General features: G+C 43.2%; 1 protein-coding gene across 13 annotated transcripts in view; it reads right to left on the bottom strand.

Annotated features, from left to right (window-relative positions):
* MYO9A (myosin IXA) overlaps window positions 1-27016 on the bottom strand; it is a 177342-nt gene that overhangs the window by 113889 nt on the left and 36437 nt on the right. For all 13 annotated transcript variants that reach the window (XM_085071095.1, XM_085071102.1, XM_085071098.1 and 10 more), the window contains exon 3: window positions 2073-2167. In XM_085071095.1, coding sequence (XP_084927221.1) covers window positions 2073-2167 — 95 coding nt within the window. The remainder of the gene's footprint in view (window positions 1-2072; window positions 2168-27016) is intronic.

Raw genomic sequence — 27016 nt, 5'->3', positions numbered from 1 at the left:
ATTATAATTACATTAATAAAGCTAATGATAAGCAGAACACAGGGTGATAATTGACTTGGGTTGTGCTTAAAATCTATGCTAAGTTTTTACAAAAATTTTCTTTCCTTGAAAAAAAAAGTGGCCTTTTATGCCACATATACCTTTTGTTCTTTGAATGCTTACATTTTTCTTTAAACATCTTTTATTTTCACTGGGAGAGCCCTGCAAGCTCATAACAGAGTACAGTCAAATCACACTATGCAACCAAAGACCAAGAAAGCTAATTTTTTAAAAAGCAAAGAAAATTCCTCCTATTTTATGAACCAGAATATATGAATATAATGTTATTTGCACCTCTCTGCCAAGTAAAAATAGAGGCCACAACCACAGCACTGACACATCATGCCAAGATAATAAATAGTTAAGGCATTTGTTGGATTCTTGTTACCCAGGAGGTATTAAAAAAATGAGGTTTATCCTTTTAAGAAAACTGTGCACCAGAATTAAATAAGGTGGAAAAAAAAGAACATCAGGTTTGACGTAGGATGCAAAACCAGCAGGAAGGGACACGGAGTACCCGAGCTCATTGAAAAATTAATGGCAGCTCTTTGTGTGATACTGTTCTGCTGGAAAATAAGAAAGCAAAAAAATTTAAAAGCAATTCTCTAAAATAACAACAAAGTCCCAGCAAGAGGTCTCTTTGCCAGCTGCAGAAATTATACAGCCCCTGGAATGCTGCTTCTACTCCTCATTTTTCCAACTGACCCAATCAACCTGGACAAAAAGGGGAGTTAATGAAGCCCTGATCATTTACAGCACCTTGGTGATGATTTGATGCTATGGAAATTATCTAAAGCCAGAGAGAAAGCTGGGTTTGGGTAGTTCCAGCCCCTGCCATGGGCAGGGACACCTTCCACTAGACAAGGTTACTTAAAGCCCTGTCCAGCCTAGCCTTGGACACTTCCAGGGATCCAGGGGCAGCCACAGCTGCTCTGGGCACCCTGTGCCAGGGCCTCATCACCCTCATAGCCAAGAACTCCTTCCCCATATCCCATCTATCCCTGCCTTCCAGTTGGAAGCCCATTTCCCCTTGTCCCAAGTCCCTCTCCAGCTCTCTTGGAGCCCCTTTAGGCACTGGAGGGGGATCTGAGGTCTCCCCAGAGCCTTCTCTCCAGGTGAACACCCCCAGCTCTCCCAGCCTGGATCCAGAGCAGAGGAGCTCCAGCCCTCTGAACATCTCTATGGCTTCCTCTGGACTCACTCCAGCAGCTCCACATCCTGCTGATGCTGGGGACCCCAGGGCTGGAGGCAGCTCTGCAGGTGGGGTCTCAGCTGAGTGGGGCAGAGGGGCAGAATCCTCCGCTCCCCTGCTGCCCATGCGGAGGGATCAGCCCAGGCCATGGGGGGATTCTGGGTTCAAAGTGCACATGTCCGTGAGCTTCTCATCAACCACCACCTTTGCATCAACCACCAAAATTCTTCTCCTCAGGTCTGCTCTCAAATTTCCAATGCTGAAATAAACTGAAGAGAACCACAATGGAGACAAGGATCTCCTTGCAATGACCTGGGAGGAAAAAGAGACCTTCACTGATCAAGGGCTGGGTTAAGGAGAGACTTGCAGGGAGAGCCTGGGGTTAATCAGGCAGTGAGCAAGGTGAGTGTGGCTCAATGGCCTCCGGAACTCCCAGCCAGAGATTAAATCCTCCCCTTGGCTTTCTCTTCCTGAGCCTGAGCCAAACCTTTCACTCCACATTTGCTGCTCCAGCCCCCACCCCATTCCAGCTAAAACATTCCCCTTTCCTGCCTTAACTCCTGTCTGAGGATGAAAAGTTGCTTTTCAGCTTCATTATAAATTTAACATCAAGCTTAAGGAGAGCTCAACTGGCTTGAAGCCAGCTCAGTGTATCCACATCTCAGCACCCTCCTCAGATGCACCAATATTTCCATACCAGTAGATTTCAATATGCTAAAACCTATGTATTTTTCTTTCCCTATCTCCATTTTGGGAAATATAGTAGCCAAAACAATTAACCCCCTCCTGCAGCCTGCTGAGGTTTGAGTACACCGAGAACCCTCCCCTGGTTCGCACTTACCCTCGCACGGTGCCCGTCTCCTGGTAATTCACTTGGATGAATTTGCCGAAGCGACTGGAGTTGTTGTTATGGGCTGTTTTTGCATTTCCAAATGCCTGTGAAAAGAGGGAGATGTCATTGTTATGCTGGAAAAGCCACTGCATTGCCCTATTTCCATGGGCATCACTCACAACTGAACTTGAGGGATTTTCCTATCATTTCGCATTTAAAAAAATGGGGATAGGGAAAGTTTGTTGAATTCAGAAAATAATCCAATGAACTGCTGGGGACCATATTCCTTTGCAAGCTGGTGTTCATATAAGAGCAGCTAAACACGGGTTAAAAATCAAGTGCAAGCTGCACTAAAGAGATTGAATGTTTGAAGTTGTTACAGTCTGCATTAAGGCTGTGCTTTATTCATTTAAATAAATATACAAGTACACTGCTCCAACAGGACTCTACATTTTAATGAGCTAGAGGAAGCTGCTTTTTAATTATACGTGGAGTTAGGGGGCGAAAATGCTTTGAAGGCTACTCAGACGTTAGACGATGTCATACACAGCACCGGCATAACCCAGGCTATTTTCAGCATTTCAGACACCCTTGTTTCCATTTGCCGCTGTTGCTTTTCCAAAATAAAAAAGCTTTTAAGTCTTTATTATGCAAAGCTTTTATTCCAACCCTGCCTTACCAAAGCACTGACTGGAGAGAGTCATTTATTGCCATTTAAAAGAAATCTCTGAATTGAAACTGCTATTTTCAATTGTGCCTAAATCACCTTAATAAATCATCTGGACCACGGTGACAGAATCTGTCAAGCCACCAGGTCCAATTAATGCTTCATTTATTAAACCAGTTTTCATAATGACACACCTTTTCTTCTAAGCCAAATTTATTTAAGGTAATTATAATTTCTGAGATAATTTCCAAGTGTTGCTCATGTATGGACATCTTGTGCTGAGGCTAAACATCAGAGCTCAGCTCCCAATAGATTTATTCCCTGCTCAGCTATTTATTAGAAAAGATTAAAAGGGCTTTCCATCTATAATCTGAAGCTTTTCAAATGACCTGTGTGGATTTAACTTCCCAACTAAAAGTAGAATATAAAAGCCAAAGGAAATGAGACCTTGGTGAAAGGGCATTGGACACGTCCCATCCGTGCATGATCCAGTTCCCTGCCCAGGCTGATTTATTACCCAATCTGCTCAGATTTAATGACTTAAGAACCCACAGAAGTTTGCCACGGCATAATGACATGATTTCCCCCCCAGTTTGAATACAGGGATTTGTTTAAACTCAAACTGTTGCATATGAATCTGCTTTAGTTGACTAAAGCAGGTTCTGGGAGAGCCAAAACCTGCTGAGCAAACAGGTTATTCTGGAGGGATGATTCCAGAGCTGTAGCTCAGGAACCCTGTAGAGGATTCACATCTTTTCAGGCTGTTTACACTTCTTTCCAGCTTATTCCCCCCAGAAATCCTCCCTGCACCTAGCACCCCCCTCAACCCACCCCCCGGAGCACATGGAATGTGCCCACACCTCCCCTGAAGCCCCAAACCTCTCCCAGAGATGAAAATCCAGCCATCCTCTCCCCAAACCAGGAATTTGGTATTGAAGATGGGATGGTGTTTAAGATTTCCAAAGGATTTACCTCCAGGTATTTCAGCGAACAGAGACACAGCAACAAGTTTTTAAGCAGAATATTCAAGACACGCAAATGCATCGCCTTATATTTAAGTATTAGTTTTAAATTGTATTAATTACGTTATGAGCATTTCCCTGCTATAGGATCACTCGTGTTCTAAAGAAACCATCTTTAGGATATGAAACAAATTTTCTATACACTTAATTAAGATTGCTCATTAGAGAAGCAGCAAGATGAACCTCAACAGACCAAACAGGAGGCAGCACAACTTTGTATCATCTCATATAATAAATTTTCACATAATTTAATACAGAATTTAAGCAAAGAACAAAATTAAAAGGATTTTCTAGTTAGATTCCTTGTATTTATATCCTAAGTAATCGCTCAGAGACAAACAAGGTCTATTCATTAGGATTCCTTTGGGAAGAGCCTTGCTTAGGAATCAATCTTTTTATTCTCTAATGAGGAAATTTAGAAGAAAATGCTTCAAATACAGGAGTGGGGAACAGTGAGACTCCTCTTTTTTTATGAGCTTTTTTCAGGATGAACATGCCAGCTCACATGATTTGTTATAACCCAAATGCCTCCAGAACTCACAGCCCATAATGTCCCTCTTTCATGCATTTTTCTTTCGTGCTGATGTAAATGAGAAAGGTCTTTGGATCCCTTCTTGTGCAAACTCCGGGTGACTCCCTGGGCCCAGCATGCTGGGAATGGGCCAACAAGTAGCTGGAGAAACGTCTGGTGTTTGATTTGAGACAACTTAATACATTTTTGTTTGCTTTACTCACAGGGTTTCTTTAGCAGGACTGTTGGGCTATAAAAAAGTGCCATTAATTCAATTTATACATGTCTAATCCATACAGACCTGACCAGGACACCTCGTCCCCTGCAAGCAGGGCAGAATATAATAGTTCAGCGTCAGAAAATGAGTTATAACTTCTCTAAAACAGATTATCTTCTGTTCATATTATTGCCCTTTACTGACTCATTGATTCAAGGCTGCTGAGCAGCTCAACGGACAAAACTCAGTAACAGCATTCCGAGGATTCTTGGGGAGACCAAAGCTTTTACTGGCCAGGGCTCAACATTTGGAAGCAAATAAAATTCAATACGTTCCTCTGTAGGAGCTGGGCGTCCCTCTGGACCCAGAGGGTGATCCAACAGTTTGGAGAAGGTAGGAGCAAGCTGCTCCATTCCTCCTCCTCCAGCCCTCCTGCACAAAGAGATGCCTATCAGGACCGAGGGAAAAAAAGGGATTAACAGTTTCCTGGCTAAATGCTCCATGTTCCTTCTGATCCCAGAGGCTCACAGCCTCCTCATTCTCAACTGAATATTGATGCAATCTGGATTAACTCCAGATTACAGCCAGAATGAGGATTATTTTAATGTCTTTCCTGAAAAGAGGTTATTTTCCAAACCTTTGCATCTGGGAAAACACCACAGTGACTTGTTCTTATCTGGCAATAAAATGTTGTTCTATAGATAATCCAAACTCTATTCCTCTATAGAATAACTGCAGTATTATCCTATAGAATAACAGCTGCATTTCCCTATGGAATAACAGCTTCTGTGGTGAAAGAACAAGTGGAAATACAGGCCTTTGCCAGCATATTTTAGGTCCCCAGCCCTCAGAGAAGCCTTTAGCCCTCACCCTCAGAGGGAAAAATAAAAACATCATCATCTTCTCTTTGCTGTATAGAATAAGAAATATATTAATAAACAAGAGTTTTTAAATGGTTCCCCATTAACCTGATGGTGGGGGTTGGGCTCTGCTCCCAGGGAACAAGGCACAGGACAAGAGGAAATGTGGTCAAGTTGTGCCAAGACAAGTTTAGGCTGGATATCAGGAAAAGAATTTCCACATAAAGGTTGGTCAAGCATTGGAACAGGCTGCCCAGGGGTGTGGTGGAGGCCCCATGCCTGGAAGTGTTGAAAAAAAGACTGGATGGGGCACTTGAGGACATGGTTTGGTCCAACACAGTGATGGTAGAGGGTGATGGCTGTATTGAAGATCTTAAAGATTTGCCCACCTTAACCACTCCATGATTTGGTGATGCACAGAAACCCAGTGTGTGCATCCACAAAGAGAGATGGTTTCAAACACCCCCTGTGATTTATTTCCAGATCTGAGGGCTGTTTATCCCAGTATTCTATACATTATGCGTCCAAAAAAAAAAAAAAAAAAGAAAATCTGTAAACACCTTCATTCCAAGTGGAAAAAAATGCACAGGGTAGAAAAATAACATCTTGGAATTTTTGAAATTTAATGTCTTTTTTTATGTGTCCAGGGCATTCACAAATTCCTTCCTCCTCCTGAAACATAAACAGCAGGATGATAAACATCATTTTCCCTAGTTTTCATTCCACCTGCAATCAAGCTCCGAGCACTCTTCTTGCCCTGTTCTATTGCAGTTTAACAGAAATACATTGAATTATGGCCAGAACATAAACTGCACGTACGCTACTTAAGTTAGAGTCATGTTAAATCCCTTCCCATTATTGCTCCTGTCCTGGGAAGTGCTTTTAAGCCTGCAGCTCCCACCTCCTGAAAAAACCTCCCAGGCTAAATTGCTCTGCGAAAACAGTACCACTTTGATGGGTCTTTCCAACTTTCAATGCTCCTGAAGAGCCACCTTGATGGAGAAAGACCACAGCCTCTAAAGAAGCACCCAAGTCAGAATGTATGAGCTACAGCGTGAATTCCAGCAAAGAAAAATAGCTTTTATGGGAACTCTCAAGCTGTGGTTCAACAGTAATACTGAAAATCTAATTTACAGCAGCTAAACACAGCTTGAAGCACCGACACCTCAGGGTTTTGCTCTCTTGGTTGTGGCTCCGTGTCCCACACGCCGGACGAACCCAGCAGCACTTTTGTGGTCAAAAGTACAAACCACAGATTATTTATAGTGTTAGTGCTGCGATGCCTGAGCAGGGCCTGAGCCTGCCCTGCAGCCCTCAGCTGCCACACACTGACCTTTATAGACCTGCAAACTTTCCTATCTTGCTGTTCTTTTCTTCAAGGGGCCACTGCAGCGCCTTGCAGAGCAATCACGGGTTTCCCATTTCACAGAATCACAGAACCACAGAGCGATTAGGGTTGGAATGGACCTGGAACATCATCCAGTGCCACCCTCTGCCATGGGCAGGGACACCTTCCACTGCACCAGATTGCTCCAAGCCCTGTCCAACCTGGCCTGGAACACTTCCACGGATCCAGGGGCAGCCACAGCTGCTCTGGACAACCTGTGCCAGGGCCTCACCACCCTCACAGCCAAGAACTCCTTCCTAATATCCAATCTAAATCTCTCATTTTCAGTTTAAAACCATTCCCCCTTCATGCTGTCACTCCATGCCTTGTCCCAAGTCCCTCTCCAGCTCTCCTGGAGCCCCTTTAGGCACTGGAAGGGGGTCTAAGGTCTCCCCAGAGCCTTCTCTTCTCCAGCTCTCCCAGCCTGGCTCCAGAGCAGAGGAGCTCCAGCCCTTGGAGCATCTCTATGGCCTCCTCTGTACCCTTGTGTCGCTGTTGAGCCGCTAGCAGAGAAGAAGACCTGGATTCTCAGCGTGGCATAGAAAAGAGAGCTTTATTATTTTGAATCCAACCTATATAAACTTTTCAGAGGTCACCCAGATTGGTCAGTCAGAAACCTCCCCCTAGGCCTGATTGGCCAGGCCTGAACTGTCCAAATCTCAAGACACTGTTTTAACAACATCCAAACTTTATCTTTGTTTATAAAACACAGGAAAAAGTTCTCATGGGAAAGACCTGTGCTAGCCTAACCCTTGAACCACAACATGACAAAGCAACTTAAGGTCTGCAATGACAAAACATGGGGTTTTTTGTTTAAAAAATGGTAGTATTTGTCTCCAACATTTTAGAGAAAGCTTGTCCTGGCTGTGGACATGAACATAATCTAATCCTACACCAGTCTTTGACAGCAAACATAGCAGAACATCTCCTCAGTGGTGTTTGCTTACTGTGGTAGCTCCCATTGCCTGATTTTTTTTGCTTATGAGCTTCTCAGACCCATGGAGTTTCCTGTTTCTTCCCAAAACATCAATACTCAATTTTTAAGCAGGTGCACCCCTGTCTTCTTCCTGCTCTTTACTCCCCACTAAAGAACCACTCAAATACACAACCTACAAGTACTTCAGATGGGGAAAGTCCAGAGGATGAAGACACCTGGGAAGTGCTGATGAGACCTTTCCTCCCCCTCCTGCCCCTGTGGAGCACATGGAGATGGGTTTGCACATGGAGACATAGAGACAGGCTTGAAAAGGCTGCCCAAATGGCCAAAACCTTATTTAAGGAGCCCTCCCCACACCAACCAAATATACCATTTGTTGCATTTATCAAGGTTTAAACGCTCTTCATCCCTTCACTGGCACTTCACTGCCAATGACAGCGCAGCCACCGCTACGTGGAATTAAACTCAGCAGGATTCTTCCAATAAAAAGCACAGCAAATCCTTCATTCCATAATTACAATTACTGAACGGCAGCCAAGTGAGTTCTACCCATTAACAGACAAACCCTCTCGTAATTAAACTGATGTATAAAATAGTACTCTCATGATACAAACTATAAAACATATTTTTAATTTTTTTTTTCTTGTTACAACAGTTTATGCCAGCTAAAAATGTCTTGTCACAGTAAGACACTTGCAGTAGCCCTACCTGGGTGAAAACTGAGACTATTCAAGGTCAGCACATCCCTTCTCTGTGGAATCCTGTCAACATTGGCATCCCAGAATGGAGAATCATAGAATGTGTTGAGTGTGAAGGAACCCACAGGGATCATCGAGTCTAACCCCTGGCCCTGCACAGACACCCCAACAACCCCACCCTGTGCATCCCTGGAGCATTGTCTAAATGCTCCTGGAGCTCTGGCAGCCTCGGGGCTGTGCCCATTCCCTGGGGAGCCTGGGCAGTGCCCAGCACCCTCTGGGGGAAGAACCTTTTCCTGATATCCATCATAACCCTCCCTGACACAGCTCCAGCCATCCCCTCAGGTCCTGTCCCTGATCACCACAGAGGAGCTCAGTGCCTGGAGCAATTAAACAACAAATCTTTGGCAACAACTTGGCATAAAATACAGGCTGAGCTATGACCATGTGCCTTGGTGCACGTCAAGTTCGCACTCCCCAATACAAATATGGAAGAGGACTTTTAATTGGAAAACAGTGACTTGGAGAAGGTTTAGGAGTCAATTTAGTGGAAGTGCCAGTGTAATGGAAATATCCAGAGCACCATTATGGGATAAAATACCTGAGATATAGCCTATAAGCGTCACTACAACACACCCTTGTTTGGGAGATTTAAAGCTGTGCTGATACAGGGGCTCTATCAGCCAAATAAGAAATAGGATTTAGTGTCTGCGTTCCTGCCAAATGCTTCAATGTTGGCAGAATATTCCTCCTTTTCCCATATTTAAGTACAAGATCAGACCATTGCAGCTTCTTCCTTTTAAGTGATGCTCTGGAAAAAAAGGAATTGCCATGAAACCACAATGCAAGAAAGCAAAAACCCAAAACCCAACCAAAGCCTCCAACCAAGTCCTTTTCCCGAACAGGGGCAGTTTTCCTACACAAGTGCACTAATGGGAAAAAAACCCCGTCTGAGCTGGCAGCCACCAGAAAACGCCTGTAGGATGGATCCTGGAGGCAGAGGCTGCCAAATCCCTACGGTCTGGCCGACATTCCTGCTCCTCTGCTCAGACATTCATGTTTTTGTGAGCAGGGTGGACAACCCTGGGAAGAACAGCCAAAGGCTCGTGTTTTCCAGCAGACGAGCACACATCGGCCAGCAAACATTTGGGTGGAAAAAATCTTCATCCCCGGTTGAGCTTTGGATTTACAGAAGTATCCCAAAATGAAGTTGGGAAGCTTGGAGTTATTACAGTGTCTCTCCAGCCAAAGAACAAACTTCACTCCGTCTAATGCAGACAGCAAGTGTCCAGCAGGTCCTAGGACTGAGCAAAATCTCCTTAATTGGAGCTTTAAATCACCTTTTTTATAGGACAGAGATATAAAATAATCAGAATAAAATAGCAATAGCAATGAAGTGACCAGTTGGAAACAAGTCATGGCTAAAGGAGGAGGTTTTACACTCCCCCAGTCAGCAATACAAGTACTGTAAACAAGCACTGCAGTAGGAATAAAGCAGCAGTGATAGAATGCTGACAGATAAAAACCCATTAATGTATATATTTCAAGTGATGACTGAGGAGGGTATAATTTACATAACAGATTATATTATGTATTGCAACATCCAGCCATATCATGATTTCCTCACCTTTCATAATCCCCTTATGCAGACCTGGATGCAGTGCAGCAGTGCAGCACAAACTGCAGCTGCTGCAAATAAAACTTCCCTGCCATTGCTATAAACAACCTCACATGATGCCAGGAGCACTGCAGTCTTCTTTTACTTTCAATAAAATCATACTGCAAATAACGGAGTGAAAGCAGCCCTGAGGGGAATTTTGGGGGTGCTGGTGGAGGAGAAGCTCAACCTGCCCTGGCAGCCCCAAACTCCTCCATGCCCTGGGCTGATTCCTCAGCATGGGTGGCAGGAGAGGGGAGGATTCTGTCCCTCTGCCCTGCTCAGCTGAGACCCCACCTGCAGAGCTGCCTCCAGCCCTGAGGCCAACATCAGCAGGATGTGGAGCTGCTGGACCAAGTCCAGAGGAGGCCATGGAGATGCTCCCAGGGCTGGAGCTCCTCTGCTCTGGAGCCAGGCTGGGAGAGTTGGGGGTGTTCACCTGGAGAAGAAAAAGCTCTGGGGAGACCTTAGAGACTCTTCCAGTGCCTAAAGGCAGCAAACCGTGCTGTAATTCCATGATGATACATCCTTTGAGTTGAACAGGTAACAACATTCTCAGCACGACATTTGCCTTTTTTTTCCAAGGCTAAGGCTTCTGAGTCTCTAAAGCTCTTGACCACTTGTGTCTCACCTGTCCCAAAGCCTCTGAAAAAGAAAATACTACTTTTCCACTTTTAGTCAGTGAAACATCCACATATTTCCGCAGTGTTCTGCAGAAGACAGGTGTAAATTCCCATCTCCAAAGCATCTCCCAGTTTTTAGCACATGGAGCATTACATCCACCTGCAGAAAGCCACCCGTCACCCATGGCTTCACATCCTTCCCAAAATAAGACGGTTTGGGGTCTTTTTGGCCTGTTGTCTTGGAAACATTGATGTTTCAAATGACACAACACACCAATCAAGTGCTACTTTTTAAGACATAATTTCATTATGCAAAAACATCCACACAGGAAACTACATCCTTAGGAGAACGCTGTAGGACAACATTTTGCTGAGTTCTTGTCGCTGTTGTCACCTGCTGACAGCTCTCGTAGCACTCAGAGGCACTTGCTGAAGCTGTGACTCACTGATTTGAGGAGCTGGTGATGACAGATTGGCATCGCCTGAGCCCGGCTGTGGCTCCTGCTGCCATACTGCTCACTTCAGATGGAGGGGCTGTAGACCCTCCGCCCAAGGGTAAGTCTGGAAACAACCCAACAAAGTCCTGGGAGGTCTTCTTGAAGAAGACACAACTCCAACCCCAGCTGGAGCCACAGCCCCTGCCCAGCACAGAAATGAAACATCACCCATCAGCAAGAGACTCATCCCTTGCAAAGGCATCTTCACCAGCTTCCATTCCCTCCTTCCCAGCCATCAGCCACTAATTTACGGAGAGGGATGTGGTCTGGTGGACAAGGCTTGGACACTTTCCAGCCCCTGGAGGAGGCCTCTCAAAGTCCCTTCAAAACTCTAGTTTTTTCCCTTTTTTATATATATAATGATTCAATGTGGGGCCATAAATGACTGAAAATGAAGTTTCAACTCCTATTGCATACTTGGATAGCCCAAAAAATGCTCAAAAGAAAAAGAAAAAGAAAAAGAAAAAGAAAAAGAAAAAGAAAAAGAAAAAGAAAAAGAAGCATTTACTGCACACTCTGGGCTCGATATAAGTTTTCCTGCAGTTTGTCACCAAAATTAATGCCACAAAGCGTAAGGCAGGAGAAAGTGTCCCTGTCATAATGCTCCCCATCTGGAACCTCTCAGCAGAGGCACGGAGCCCTCATGTATATTTGACACACACAGTTTTTCCTGCTTTTCCCAAGAGAAATATGTGTAATGAAGAAAAACAAAAACACGTTAGGCAGCAACCAAAACATACCAGTGTAACCCGAGCCCCAGCTTGGCTCCCGCCCCTGCTGTCCTTCCTCTCAGACCTCAGCCACTTTCTGCTTCTTACAAAAAATCATCCACACCCTCCCCTCCAACAAATAAAAACCAACCAAATCAGAGCTCTGCCACTAAATCAACACAATAAAAACCACATTTGTTTTCTGCCACGTAAAAATCTCACGAGTAAGGAGAGGGTTAAACATGAATCCACATTATCTCCAGCCCTTCCCTGCTTTTCTGTGGGATTATATGAATAATCTACAACTCTTCTTGACGCAATTCCAAAATTTCAAGCGCCATTGAGCAGCAGCATCAAATTTCCATGCCTTGTACGCAACTCGGATGAGTTGCTTCCACCACGGCAGTGCTGCTGGGCTCGTGTTTTCCAGCTTTCATAATGTTTCAGTAGCCATAGGCAGCTTCAGATGTCTGACTTACCCATAAAAACACCTTTCCCCTTATTTCCACAGTTTAAACGGTGAAATAAGAGCTTAAAAATACTTATTAGTAAGTATTGGGATGGACCAGAACACCTGCAGGAGTCAGACCAAGGTGTAGCACTGAAAAAAATTGTTATCTCACTGGATCAATGGGAAGCATTGAAAAATAAATGTCTTATCAGGGACCAGAATACTTGATAAGCACCAGGAAAAACAACAGCTGTCAGTGGTTATTTTTAGGGAGCAAAACAGAAGTCTCAAAAATCGATGTGTTCCTATCAGCTGTTTGTGTTAGGGGAGGGTGTCTATTTTCAGCCATTAGGTAAAGCAAAACAGGACAATTCAACAGGTACTGCCTGTCACCTTCCCAGAGGAATTAACGAGGGATTTCCTTGAGGCCACCATGGAGAGGTTTCCTATGAACTGAACCAGGTTCCTGAGCTGGGGTTATATCTGACACCACTTCATCTGTTCCCTGCAGAGGATGAACAGCTGCGAAGCGAGCGTGGAACAGCTGATGCCCCATGGAATGAAACAGGCACGGCACTGCAATTCTGTTTGTAATGAGAGAGGACTCCAGGCAGGTAAGGAGCTTTCTGTTCCAACGTTATCCTGCCAAAACCACCTATTTAGCTTTGTGCAATGTTCCTCGACAGTGCCAAGGCTGGTATTTCTGAGAACAGTGCAGTGGGGTTTAAAGGACAAGAAAATCCAACCAAAGAAAAGAAAGCCCTGAATGAATGAAATTAAGGGAAACACAGTGAGATTTTATACTCCAACTTTCCACATCGCAGAAAACATTTCAAAACCAACATGAGTGTCTTTCTGCTGTCCACCTCTTCCTAGCTTGGCTCTGTGAAATGCCAAGCAGTTGGGATGGATGTTGGTAGCATGTTTTCCTTTTCCTTTCTGGAATGGGTAGGAGTCAAACCGAGCCCAGGCCCAGTGTGCCAGGGCAGATGCACTGCCAGCGTGCCAAGGATGCAGAGCCCGCACTGCTCCTTCTCTCTGCACCAAGATGAGCAGCAGCTCTTCGTCATCCACCTCGGCCAAGCTGGAGAGATCATGAAGTGGGGATTCAAAAGCACCTTCCTTCAATTCCATGTTTTCATGTATGTATTTAGAAATGTAATTTGAGGCTGTATCTTCCACAGAGGGGCAGGATTTTCAACAACACTTCAAATATTAATTCTTACAGCAGCCACATGCATCCAATATCGTTGCAAGACTTCCAGGAGCAAAGAGCAGGACCAAACCACCCACTCTGCTTTGATTTGACCCAAAATGGAGCAAACCAGAGGAAGGAACACAGTCCCGATTTTTATAGCAGCATCTGAACACCACTGAAGCTCCTTCTGGGATCTCCCCCCACCAGCTGCTGAGGTCTTTCCAGATGTGAGGAGGGCAGGGAAGGGAAGCGAGAGGAGGACTCTGTGTCACTGAGAATGCCTTAGAACAAATTCAGTGTCCAAAGGAATTTATTAGCATTTAATTTTGCCATCTCCTTGGTCTGCATGCATAATAGTTTGGGGAGCACCAGCTTTTCAAACCTTCCTACCCTCCAGAAGAACACAGGATAATGTGTATGTGCAATAATGCATTGAAAGTACAAATATTCCAAAGAAAGGTGTGTTGGATGAAGCGCCAGTGACCTGCTGTGCTGGAAGCTGTGCATTAGTGTTTCCCACTACAGCTGCCAGCAGGAGAGACACAGCAGACACACTTGGAAAATCCACAGGGGCATTGCTTGCCAGAGCAAATGGCAAACCAGGCTTCGTTATCCAATTAATTTCATGCGAATACAAGGCAAGGCTTCATTGGAACACAAGCCTTCCCTCTTCCCACAACTTCCCACAACTTCCCTCTCCTCTGATTTCCTGAAGCACTGGTTTCCAGTACACAGGTATTGTACATCTCATTTCTTTTAACACCTTTTTTGTTTCCTTGCCACCACACAGCCTTACAAACCCTCCCCGATCATTCCTGACTCTGATGATACACAGTCCCTCTCCATGGTGGTATTAAATAAAAAATTTACAACTCCCCTTGTAGAAATTTGCAGCCTCTACTACAGTAGAATTCAGACCAGCATTTCTTCGTTCAACCTTTGAAGAATCATTACAGTGTGTTTAAGCCTTTTAGTAAACCTTCTGTAACTAAACATATAGAAAATAAACTAAAATCACAACATGATATTGGTATCAAAATAGCTGTGATGAGACATACAGAGAGATGGGAAATTTTATAGACAAATGTAAGAGTATCTTTAACCAGCCTAACTGGAATAGCTGGAAAACCTAACCAGGATTTGAGTACACGTCTTCTGCCAGGCTGAGACAAACTGCAAAGATCAAGTACAAATCCTGAGTATTTTTTCTCAATTTAGCAAGAGATTCATTAGTTGAACTTAATGGTAGAAAAGGATCCTTAACCAGAGGAGCCCAAGGATGTGAAAAGACAGAGGAGAAACAAGCACTCCCTGCGCTAAGCAGCAATACATAATTTATAACCCAAATAAAACCACATTTTCATCTATTATTTGGAAGTGAGTGGTGACCTAACACGCTGCAGCACAGCGGAATGAAGAGTGGGCTGTTACTAATTAAACTTGGTTTGTGAAAATGAACTGAGAATCAGTGTTTATTTGCAAGAAAAGGAGCTGTTGGCACTCTGGCACTTGCTCCAGGAGCGAGGCTGGAATGCTGGAGCATCCCTCCCTGCAGGGCTGAGGGCAGAACTATGCCTAGGGGCACAATCCCAGTTCCCCCCAGGACAAATATCACCCTTACATGACACAGCGTTTCCAGAGGGTGAATGTCTTGGATCACAATGACTGATCCTAGACATAATTTTGTCTTTTTGATGAAAAACATAGGAACACATCCAAACCTACTGTTTTGATGCTGGGTGTCACTTCACATGGCAGAGCAACAGAGGTGATGGTTTACAGGATTTTAGTCAAACTCAGTCGAGTGTACGTGGAGGAACCAGACCTACCAATGAAAACCAGTCTGGAGGGTGTCTTAGATGCAGATCTCACTTTCTCCAGCACCTATTATCCACTTCCAAAACCTTTATTCCATACATAGAGCTATAAAGTCACTGCTGAGAGGCAACAACCTCATCATACACCACCCAAATCTCAAGATGCTGAGAACAACAAGAACGTGATCACTCAAGTGGTGAAAATATCTCCACAAATATCTCCTGGAGTGGAGGGATTTGGAAAGATTTATGGGTGTAGAGATGAAAGACTCCTCCCTTAAATAACAATGAACACATCATTCTGGAAGTGGGATTAAAGCAAGGAGCTCAACCACTCTGACTGCATTTGGGTTTATGTGAATTTATTATTATTTCAACCTGTTTATTATTCCTTCCTTTTTGCATTAAAAAAATGCATGTAGGATGTAGCAGGAATTGCAGGATGTAGCAGGAATTGCAGGATTGCATCTGTTTATCCCAGCTGAAGAAGATGGGGATGCTGCTCCTGCTGGCTTAGTCAAAGCAGCTTTATAAACATCAACAAGAACACCGTCAGTGCTAACTAAGGAGGGAGTTGTTTACATCTTTCAAGAGAATATTAAATGTATTTCTTTATTGACCTTAATCAGCAAGTAAAATACTACATAAAAAAATTAAACTCATGAAAACAGCATTTCTTCTCTAAATAGGTCTGCTTGCAGTTCAGCAGGAGGGTGGAAAAGGAAACTAAAACAATGACAGAAAGGCAAACCACAGAAAGAAACCTTTCTTTCTCTTGCTGAGCCTCATCCTCTTGTTTGTAACTCCCGAGGAGAACAGCAGCACGATTGTCCTACCTAGTGCTGGCCGGATTTCAGCAGGAAGGCTTCGCTCAGCTGGCCTCCAGAATCCGATAGCAAGGCCCTTCCCTGGTCATCTCTCCTTTTCACTGGCCCTTCTTCCCTGTCTCCCGCTCTGGATGGCATCCAGGATAGGGGAGCTACTGGTAATTCACCAACTGCCCAGGCTGAAGTCACTATCATAATTAAAACCCAGGTGGGAATTGTAACAAGGCATGGAAAAATATCCCATTGTATCAGGGACTGGACAAAAAAAAAGGGAGAAAAAGAAGGGATTTGGTGTTAAGGAGCTCTAAAATTTAAGTTTGGTGGTAAGTGATGCTGATTTTAAATCAGCATCACCTTCAGAGGTTCCCACCTCTACTCTGCTGTTCACTGGGACACATGGCACAAATACATGGGGGAACCTATTCCCAACTGGATCAAGATCCTGATTCAGCCTACAAACATATGGTTTTGGGGTTGCTACTGCATTTGCAATCCTTCCAATGCCACTTTAGAAAACAAATGCTTCAAAGATTATTCATGTAGGAGGTAGAAAGAGGGAGGGAAATATCCACGTTGAATTAGCCACACATGTAAGTCCTAACTCACTGAACTGCTCTCCTTGTGCATTCCCTTAATGCCATCCCCAGCACCAGTCCCCAGCAAGATACACAAAATTAAATGGAGCAGATTCCATGGCAAAGAATGGGATGGGAGAGAAAAATAAAAGACCGTAATTTTTCCTGAAAACACTCCGAGCAATTGTAAGTGCCCTCCTCCAACTGCATCCTTGTCCAGAGAAATTTGGCTCCTAAGAAACTGAAGTGCAGCTCTGGCCATCAGGAGTGAAGTTGAATTAACTGTGGTTTGAATCAGGTCAAATAAATTAAAGTCCTTCTAACCCAGCCCATTCCAAAGTTCTATTAAATGCAATGACTTTTCTCAAAGCAAGAAACCTAATAGAAAGCTCAAACCTATTTTTTATTTTGAATTTCCAATTGAAAGCTCAAAATTTAATTAAACTCTTTGGAAAAATTAGCGGTTAAGATCTTACGACATGAAAACCATAAAGCAATTTAACTATTACAACCATTAAATCATAATATAAACTTATGGCTCCTTCAATATTTGCTCTTACAGATCCTCATGCCTTAAGCCAGGAGGTGAGACGTTCTACTTATTCAAAAAGCTTCTCCCAGCTCTACATCTCTTGCTGAACAGACCCGATTAACATGGAAAACCAGAAATATTTTGCTTACTCATAATTCTATCTTAATGAAGCTTTCCCAGCACCAAAAACCCACTGAGGGAAGATGATCTAACAACCCACAAGAGTTTTGCAGCCTAAATGGAAAAAACAGCCAGCCTATTCCTTAAGAATTCCCCCTGCCACCACCTGATGGGGTCGATATATGTGGAGCAAGACAAACACTCCATTTGCTGAGAGCTCATGGACGTCTTTAAAAGCCCAGCGATCAATAAAGTGCAATTAAAAAACTTAGTCCAGGGGGGCTCTAATGTGATGGGAATTAAGCAGACGCTGATTCACGCTGGTCTAAACTTGAAAATGGGCCTCAATTACAAGCTTAGTCAGATTTAGAGGAGCAGACGGAAAGAAAATATGGTATTTTTATTTCATATTTCTATATCTCATGTATATATTATACTTATGTTTTTATATGTGTTCTACGTCAATTTTTATTAATATATTCTGTACACCTATTATATATTTATTTTCTTTCAATATATCTAATATTTGACAAGTTAGGGAATGCATTTTTGTTGTCAGCTAACACAATGCAGGTATTCCTATGTCCTTAATCCTGGAGCAACCGTGGCCATTCCCACTGAACCAAGGCTGTTTGAACCAGTAAAATCCCCTCCGTGCCCCAGTGCTCTGCTGAGGTGCATCCACATCACCTGGGGGATGCACCAAAATGCAGAATAATCTCAACTCACGTTATTTATAATTTCAGGCTCTTCCAAGGAAAAACGTGGCACTTGGCCCTCGTTAATCGCATTGTCCATCAGATGATGCATTAACTCAAGCATCCAAGTGAGCGTCCGCTCTGTCGATAAACACTGCTGATAAATCTAATTATTAACGCCAGCTGAAAGCCAGGCTAACATCAATATGTTGTCTTTTTTTTTAAAGCATTATGTTTTCTTCCACTTTCATTGAAATTATTTGGCTTTCCTGCAGCAGATGAAAACCAGATGCTGCAGAGCGGGAAGGGCTGCGCGAGCCAGAACGAAAAACCAGGACGGCAATAGGCAGGTCGCACCCATTCATTACCCACATATTTCCCATCTGCCAGGAGGTTATTTCTATTGCATCTCTGTGATTACAAATATTATAATTGTGATGTAACTCTAGAAAGGCCCGGGTTGTCCCTCGCAGCGCAGGGCCGCACGCGAGCCAAAAGGCGCCAGCAGAGTTTCTTTGTGCTGCGTAAGCACTTTGGAAAGCCTCGCTCCCACCTCCCAGCCTTAATGCCAATAATATGCTTTGTAATCCCTCCTGGAGCAGCCCAAACCCAGGATTAATCCAGGCTTAACAGCTCTTGGATGCCCACATGTTACACTGAGAATATTCAAGAAGACAAGGAGCTTGTGTGCATGGACAGAAGGCAATTTAGAAAGTTTCACTGAGCAATATCAAAGATGCATCCTCGTTCCCCTAATTTGCAGCACAAGTGGAGGAGCAGGAGTTGGATTATTTATCATTTTAAGCAGCTACATGATGCAAAAATGGGGACTATAAATAAATTATGGGTAAACTTACACTGACTGGCCATATGCACCAGGAATGGAAATGGCAGGTGACCCTGTGCTGAATTTTCAGACATATTTCCCAAGCCAGAAACGACTTTGAAGTTCTTTGCTCTCTCCACAGTATTATTTTTAACCATTTAATGTTAATCTAACATGTCTAGCAATAGAATGTTCTGATTTAGAGCAAACATCCAGTGGCAATCAGGACAGGATGCAGGAGCAGGTCCTTCCATGCTTCAATTTGCAGGAAAAAAACAAGAAGGAAGGGGGAAAATGAGCCTTGTGCTTGATTTGCTACACAAAAATCACCACTGAGCAACACTGACAGCACTGCTGGGAACTATACATCATCAGCATCCCCGTGCTGAGCAGCTGCTATTCCAAGGAATTCACTGAAATTCCTTTGAAACTGACTTAATACATATTAATTTCACCTCCCAGCAATGTAGCCAAGTACTGGAGCAGCATCTCCACTCATACCCAACGTACAACAAACACACCTCACCCTTCATTAAGAGATGTGGTAATTAACATATTGGATATATTTCCATTGTTAAATACTCTCCAGAATTTTTAACTGTCCATCACAGCTGTTCTTTTCCACAGATAAAGGTTTTACTTGTGTTATAACTTGAGAATTAAGCTAAAATAAAGCTTTTTACATTCATATTAAGCCACGACCCAGAGAATGCAGTGGGGTTTTACCTAAGTAATTGTTTGGGGATTCTATATGACACCTGATATGCAGTTGTAGCAGTAGTAGTAGTAATAATAATAATAGTATCAATTATTATTATATGTAATTATGAACACCTATGACACCAGCAATGCAGATTTCTTTCTGTACATATGTATATAGATATATTGCTATTACATAGATTATTACAGGACATATTAATATATATTAATTTGAACTTCTTTGTGTCACCTGCAGTACAGATTTTTCTCTGTATCTATACATTATTATACTTTTATTACATTACAAATATTAATATTAAAAATATTATTATAGATGTTATTTTGAACTTCTCTGACACCTGCAATGCAGATTGGGGTGTGTGTATATATGCAATTACATTACTATTACACATATTATTATGGCAGATATTATAACATATATATTATTTTGGACTTTTATGTGACACCTGCAATACAGATTTGTGTGTGTATTCATATAATTAATATTATATTACATATTTTAGCATTATAGGAGATACTAACATTTTATTAGTAGTACTACAGAAGATATTAACATATATTATTATATGAGTTGCTGCTGGTGGTGGTTTGTTTTTTGGGGGTTTTTTTGACTTTGATATGACACCTGCAATGCAGATTTCTATTTGCTTGTGTATGAAGTGTCCCAAAAGTTCCAACATCCTGCCTCAGATTTTCCTCTAGCTCTTATTTGGAGGAACTAAAACGAGCTGCTCGTTATAATTTTCCCTGGACAGCACATCCCAGTGCTGGTCATTGCCTGCAATGCGCAGCGAGGCTTTTGCAGGCTGATTGTGTGCATTCATCCACTCCTGATCAACAGCTCGGGGAAAAGCGCGGAGCAGAGGCAATCGAGCGATCTGGAATATGATGGACAAAACAAAGAGACAGCAACGAAACGCCAGAAAACAACTCCCAGGTCGGGTTTGGCAGCGGACAGGGATTAGATCACCGCGAATCCCAGCTTAAGGAAAGCTCCAGCATGAATTTCCTGACTAAGGTAAAAAAGCCTGGCTCAAATTTATGACCTGCTGGCAAGGTTACCTCTCTCCCAGAGGCCTCCAAATACCAGGAACACTCTGGCCCAGAAATGCAGAGTTCAGCCTAATAATTCAAACACATTCCTCTGAGCATCGCCAGCTCTGCGGCCGTAGCCTTGGAGATAAAGACAAACTCCAATGCTTCCAACCCTGCATTTTTCAGAGCCTTAAACTAAACCAGGAAAGTGTATTTCCAAAATTTGCAAAGTTCCCTTTCAATGAATAAGTGGATGTGAGCCTTGTAGAGAAGGTTGTTTTAAGGAGACAATACCAAATCTTCCCCATCTCCATCAGATGGAAACCACTCTACCTGTATTTGTTGAACAACAAAAAAATATGGAATTTTCTGCTCTTCAGGAATATTTTCAGAATCTCCTTATATAGAGGATAATTCAATTTGTAGATATAAGAAGAACACCCTCAACTGAGCCCCACACTTCCCACAGGGGATACTCAGGACTACTCCTTACACCCACCAGTCTGTATGTAGAATATTCATAATCTTGAGAAAGCATTAATTCTTAAAAAAAGGATTTTGCATTATAAAATCTGCCTTGTGTCTTTTTCTTTTGTTTCTTTATTTATTTCTTTTTATTTCTTCTCCAAACATATCAATGCTTTGCTGAAGTCTGAATCTGCTCTGCTTTGGAAAGCACTCAAGCAACAAATATTTGGGATACAGCTCCCACCCAATCCACCACACCAAAGCTTTGCTCACCAAACCTGTTGTTTCTCAAAAAAAAAAATTTCCTTGATGATAAAGCAAATTAAGTATAAACATTTTATCCTTACAATGGATGTGAGAATTTTTATCCAGATGCTTTCATTCTCCTTTGGTAACCTTCACAGAGATCATTGGCCAAGATTTTTCCCCCAGTTAAAAACCTTAAGTAAATCTGCCTGTTTTGGGAGCATCAGTAAATCTTTGATCATTGCCACAAAGTCACTGCACAGGAATCACATTCCTTTGTTCTTATTTCCTCCTATCAAATGAGAATATTGTGGATATGCACAACATGGCAAAAAAAATTAGGTATTTTTAAAATTACATTATGGGCAGAAATTGCTGAACTTTTCCTTTTATATATATACACACACATGTATATGTTCTATAAGTAATGTTTTTCATAACAGCAAGAATTCTTATTTGTCTTGTGCGGTGATAAACTTTAAATTATTTTATATATATGTAATAATATTTTACCATATTTTCCTCTATTCTGCCTTTTCTTATGGCCATTGGCAGCCAAGTTGACCCCAAAAACACCCATCCAGACTTAGTAGATGGAGATTGTGCCAATTTAGGAGATCCCTGAGCAGGTGGTGGGAGTGGCAGGAAAGCATCATCCTGTCCTGCCTCATGTCCTCCCAGGGATGGGATGAGGGTGAGTTGAAGCCTTCGTCTGTAGGAGCACAGAGATCCTTGTGGGCACAGGAGGAAGACCTCGCTCTCCAAGGCTCTTCACTGCAAAACAGGAGGTGCTTCCCTTCACCGAAAGGCTTCATGGGAGCAGGGAGAAACGGTGGGATACCAACCACCCAGGGAGAGAAAGCTTTGTTAACCCGCTGATGCAAGATGGACATAATTTGTTTTTCATGCTTTCTATGTTAAAATAAATGATCTGCAAAAGGTGTTTTAAACTCTTGAGATTCTGCTTGTCCTTTCATCTTCCCTATCGCAGCCTCTGCCCAGAGAAGGCCAGTCACAGTGATAAAGCCAAAGGCTCAACTGTCTCGCACAACGTTTATCCCTCATCTGTCTCAATTAAGGGAATAGAAAGGAGATGCAATCTGCTGCTGCCGTTAGGGCAGATCCCTTCCGCAAACATGGCAAACAATGATTTTATTTGCCTATCCTGAATTGCTGCCATGAGCTCCTGCAAGACTTGTGCAACGTGGGACTGGAAGAGGATTGTTCCACCTCCCTCCACTGAGCTTTAACTTAACCTCTACATAATATTTAACCCTAAACAGCAAACAAATAGAATAGGAGCAGCTCCCTTCCCCTGCCTCCCTGGAGCACCTTACTTCTTTTAACCAATTCCTGCTGCATTTGGCAAAGCATTGGGGAAAATCAGGAGGCACTTGGTTAAACTTCTTTATATCCATCAGATGTTGGAACAACAAAATGTACACACACCCTGTAGAAGAGGAGGACAACAATACACATTCCAGTGTTTTCTGGGTTAAGGCATTTTCAGTGACATGACCCTAAACAATGACCATCGTTGCCACTTCTCAATGAATGCACTGACTTCTTCCCATACGCATCATTTGGGGAAAGAAGATGTACACATTGCATTGCTTCAGGACTGTAGTTATCACAGAATCATGGAATCACTGAGGTTGGAAAATACCTCTGAGATTATCAAATCCAACCAGCAACCAATCCCACCCTGTCAGTCAGACCAGGACACTGAGTGCCACGTCCAGTCATTCCTTAAATGCCTTCTGGGATGGGGACTCCACCACCTCCCTGGACAGCCTATTCCAACATGTAATCACCCCTTCTCTGAAGAAATTCTTCCTGATGTCCAACCTGAACCTCCCCTGATGCAGCTTAAGACAATGTCCTCTTGTCCTGTCCCCTGTTTCGTGGGAGCACCCTCCTGTCAGAGTGAAGCAGGTTCAGCAGAGGCTTTGGAGATGAGGAGGGGCCTGGAACCCTGGAGCAGGGAGGTGGGACCAGGTGACCACTGTGGCCGCTTCGGTAAGTAACCACACTTTCTCTGTCTACCCACTGTATAAGTGACAGTAACAATTTCTGTGTTACAAGTAACAATTCCTGCCCTATAAATAAGAAGGGGGCACCTCTCTCCCTTGAAGACATGGAGGAGAGTCAGAAAATTGTATTTGCTGCCTTGGGATAGAATTTCAGAGCTCAGTAGGACACCTTATGATTGAGCAGTCAAGAGAGGGATTTGCTCCTGGAGCAGCAAACCCAAATGCTCTCCCAGAGGTGTTAAGGGGACAGCACACATGTTCCAGGCCTGGAAAAGCCTCAGGGATGGCAGAAACTGCTAAAAAAGCCCAAATTTGCCAACTGCTACCTGGAGGTGGGTGTAGTCCCTGTCCTACAAAGGCTCCTTGTTCCCAGGCTCTCCTGTTCCCAACCAAGAGGTGCAGCACAGCACCCACCTGGCACCCATCCAGCACCCAGCCCAGCATGTCGAATCCAATACAGGCTCTCCAGCCATGAGAAAAGTCAAAAGGGCCTCAGTAAATACTCCTGAAAACCAAAAAACTGTATTTTGACTGGGAGAAAGGGGGAGGAGGGAAGAAACAAAATCCCTACTAGGGCATTAACTTCTCATTCCGTACTAGAAAAACACAGTGCTGTATTAACTATGTACATTAGGGATAAAAAGTCCTTGTCTTGGTTATTAAACCCTCATGGAAGCCTTACGGAACAGAAGCAACATGATCTTTGATCAAAAACATTATTTATCAGAGTGCAACATTATAATTACAGCAGTTGATAAATAGAGAGAGGTAAAAAGGAAAAATTAGGGTGTTAGAAAATGGGCCCTTCCTTAATGTTTTGTTAAATGTGCACCTTCATATTCAAGTTTTACCAGAAAAACTGAATACAAATCCAAATAAAAGACACATTGCTGGAATAGGACAGAGAAAAATATGAAAAAAAATTGTATTAAGAAAGTAAATTGTTCTCTAATACCATATAATGCTGAGCATCATCTGGGTTTGCAGGAACACATGGTCCCAGCCAAGGTCAGACTCGGGTTATATTGTATAGATACATAAATATTTATAGAATCTGGAAAGCCAGAGATCCTGATACTTAGGGGTCCATAAAGTCTGCCTATCTAGGGGTCCATAAAGTTAGGGTATCTTGCAAGGTGAGCACTCCACCCAGCAAGGGCAGGGTTTATTTGGCATTTCCCTCCTGGAAACAAAATAGCTCCTAATTCTTAAGGGTGGAGAAGAAGCAGCTTCATATAAATCTGCTTTAATAACAAATCCATCTCCCTGCTGTCATCTCAGGGCAGAAACACCAATTTTTGTCATTCAAGTGCAATAATCTGGAGTTTGGAGTAATGAAATATTTGCTGAAGACAGCAAGTAATGAAAAATAGTAATAATATTAGACCCAGGCACTGATACAGCCCATCTGGATATGGCAGAAAGACTCTACAGTGAAAATCTTGAATAATTCAGCCTCAGAAAAAGGGATGAACAAGACACTATTTGATCCAAAGCCTGAAACTGTAAAACCTCCCCAGCTGAAGAATCCCAGCATTTTGCAAGCGCTGGTGAAAAGCAGTTGGTGCCTGAGCCTTGCTGTGGGAGTCCTTTGTGTCAGGCCTGCACGAATTCTTCCCACATTAGGCATCAGCTGGATAATCTCCGTGTGCTGCTCCCTCTCTAACCTTTCCAGGCACCGGGGAGGCAAGAATGCAAAGGGAAAAAATCCTAGCTGCTGCGTTCACACCTACCCCACACTCAGCGATAATTGCGCATATTATAGGTTAAAAATAATCAAAAGTGAGTAGGGAACAGAAGAATAAATCTTCCCTCTCCGCTTCATATAAATCCTTTTTTTTTGGATATAAAACTTTCAGAGCCACAGGATACAACCCAGTAAATTAAAAATCAGTGTGTTGGAAACTGAATGTTGTGAACTGAATCGGAGAATTGATTTCTTTTGTAAAGTCCACTTTACTAGAATTTGGTTACCTCCCATTAATACTGTTCCAAGTAGGGGGTAAAAATGTAAATATACTGAAATTTATCTCCCATTAATACTGTTTCAAGCAGGAATAGGGGAAAAAAGGGAATATACTCAAAGTTCACAACCCATTAGCACTGTTCAAGGTAATAATATGAATATGGTCTGTTTGCAAATGTCGTTTCTCACAGGCACCATAATTCCTACACGAAGAGCGTATCCCCTTATCCTGACTCCACAGAGCAGGAGTTAACACGGTGGGATCTGCCAGTGGAGCTGGGTCCTACCTGGGATAACTCCAGGTCGGGCACACATGGGAGAAGCAGCGGAGGCTGCGTGCACAGGGAGCTTTGGCCCCTCCGCGTTGTCCAATGCCACCCGATTCTACTGAAGTCCAGGACACTCCTTATCCTTCCAGTTAATTGATTTTTTTAACTCCACTCAATGGCTCTTTGTTTGGCTCTGGAAACATTCAGCAGCATCCACTGCAATTCCGGCAGCACGGAGTCGTTCCACTAACACCTCGCAGGGCCGCAGCTCCAGCTGCTGTTGCCAGGGCTGAATTCTGCTGCGAGGATGCTGGGCATTACCACAAAGTACTGGAAAATAACATTCAGCATCTTCTAGATGCTGCCTGCATTTCCCTCTAACAGTCCAATAACCAGGATTAAAAAAAACCCCTAAAACTAAGGGTTTTCAGCCTCCCAGACCTTCAGGTTGCAGCTCTGACTTCTCTACACAAGCAAAACGCACACATTGCCCAATACTGCTGCAGAAACCAAAAAGCAACTCCAGCTGCTGTTCCTAAGGTTCCTGTGCAAACCACCACAATCGGGAATGCAAACAGTGGGGCCATCTCTACAAAAAGCTCACTGCAATTCTTTCCAAAGCAATTCAAGGAATCAATTCCTTCTTTTTTTTTTTTTTTCTGGCAGAGATGCTGCAGATGCACATCAGCTGTGACGGGCAGCAGCAGCTCCCTTTGGCCACTGCTGGTGCTCCGAGGCCTCTCCCAGGAACAGGATCTTGGCTTTTTTCTTTTTTTTTTTTAAGCAATTGAGAGATCTCCTCTGGGATGTTTAAAAAGGCAAATAAACAGATGCTCAGACAACACATCTGGTGTGTGTAGCTGCCATGGCTGTACGCCTGCGACAAATGAGATGCTGAGACAGGGATGGATGATAAAATAATCTAGTGCAGACTCCTTTAGACCAAGGCTCATCCAATACCTGTGTGAGGACCTTTGGGCATACCTGATCCAGGGAGAAATTTCCTACTTCTGCAGTTTTAAGGAGAATTGAAAAACAAACTAGCAAGATGTAGCAAATTAACTTGCATTCAGAGCTCCCAAGAAAGCTGAAGCAGGTTTCAGCAGGAGGAGAAAGGAGATGTTCAGGAGCACGGAGGAGAATGCTCACGGGCTGCACATGCACTGACACAGGGTGATGATCCCATCCACATCCTGTAAGAGTTACAGTCCACGAAAACAGCTGGGATTCCAATATAAAGTTCATCTGGATGTTTCTAGCTAATCTAATTAAAGAGAAAAGAGGGTTTTAAAACACCATTCCAAGTTCACATCAACAAGTTCCCTAGATCTGGATAAAAATCCCTGTGTCTAAAGCACAGTTCTCCAAGTAGAGCGTGAATTGAAT

Source organism: Lichenostomus cassidix, chromosome 10 (genome assembly GCF_008360975.1).
Source record: "Lichenostomus cassidix isolate B80296 chromosome 10, HeHo_3.0, whole genome shotgun sequence".
Lineage (NCBI taxonomy): Eukaryota > Metazoa > Chordata > Aves > Passeriformes > Meliphagidae > Lichenostomus > Lichenostomus cassidix.
The sequence above is the reverse complement of the archived record's forward strand: the minus strand, read 5'-3'. Positions and strand labels throughout refer to the sequence as shown.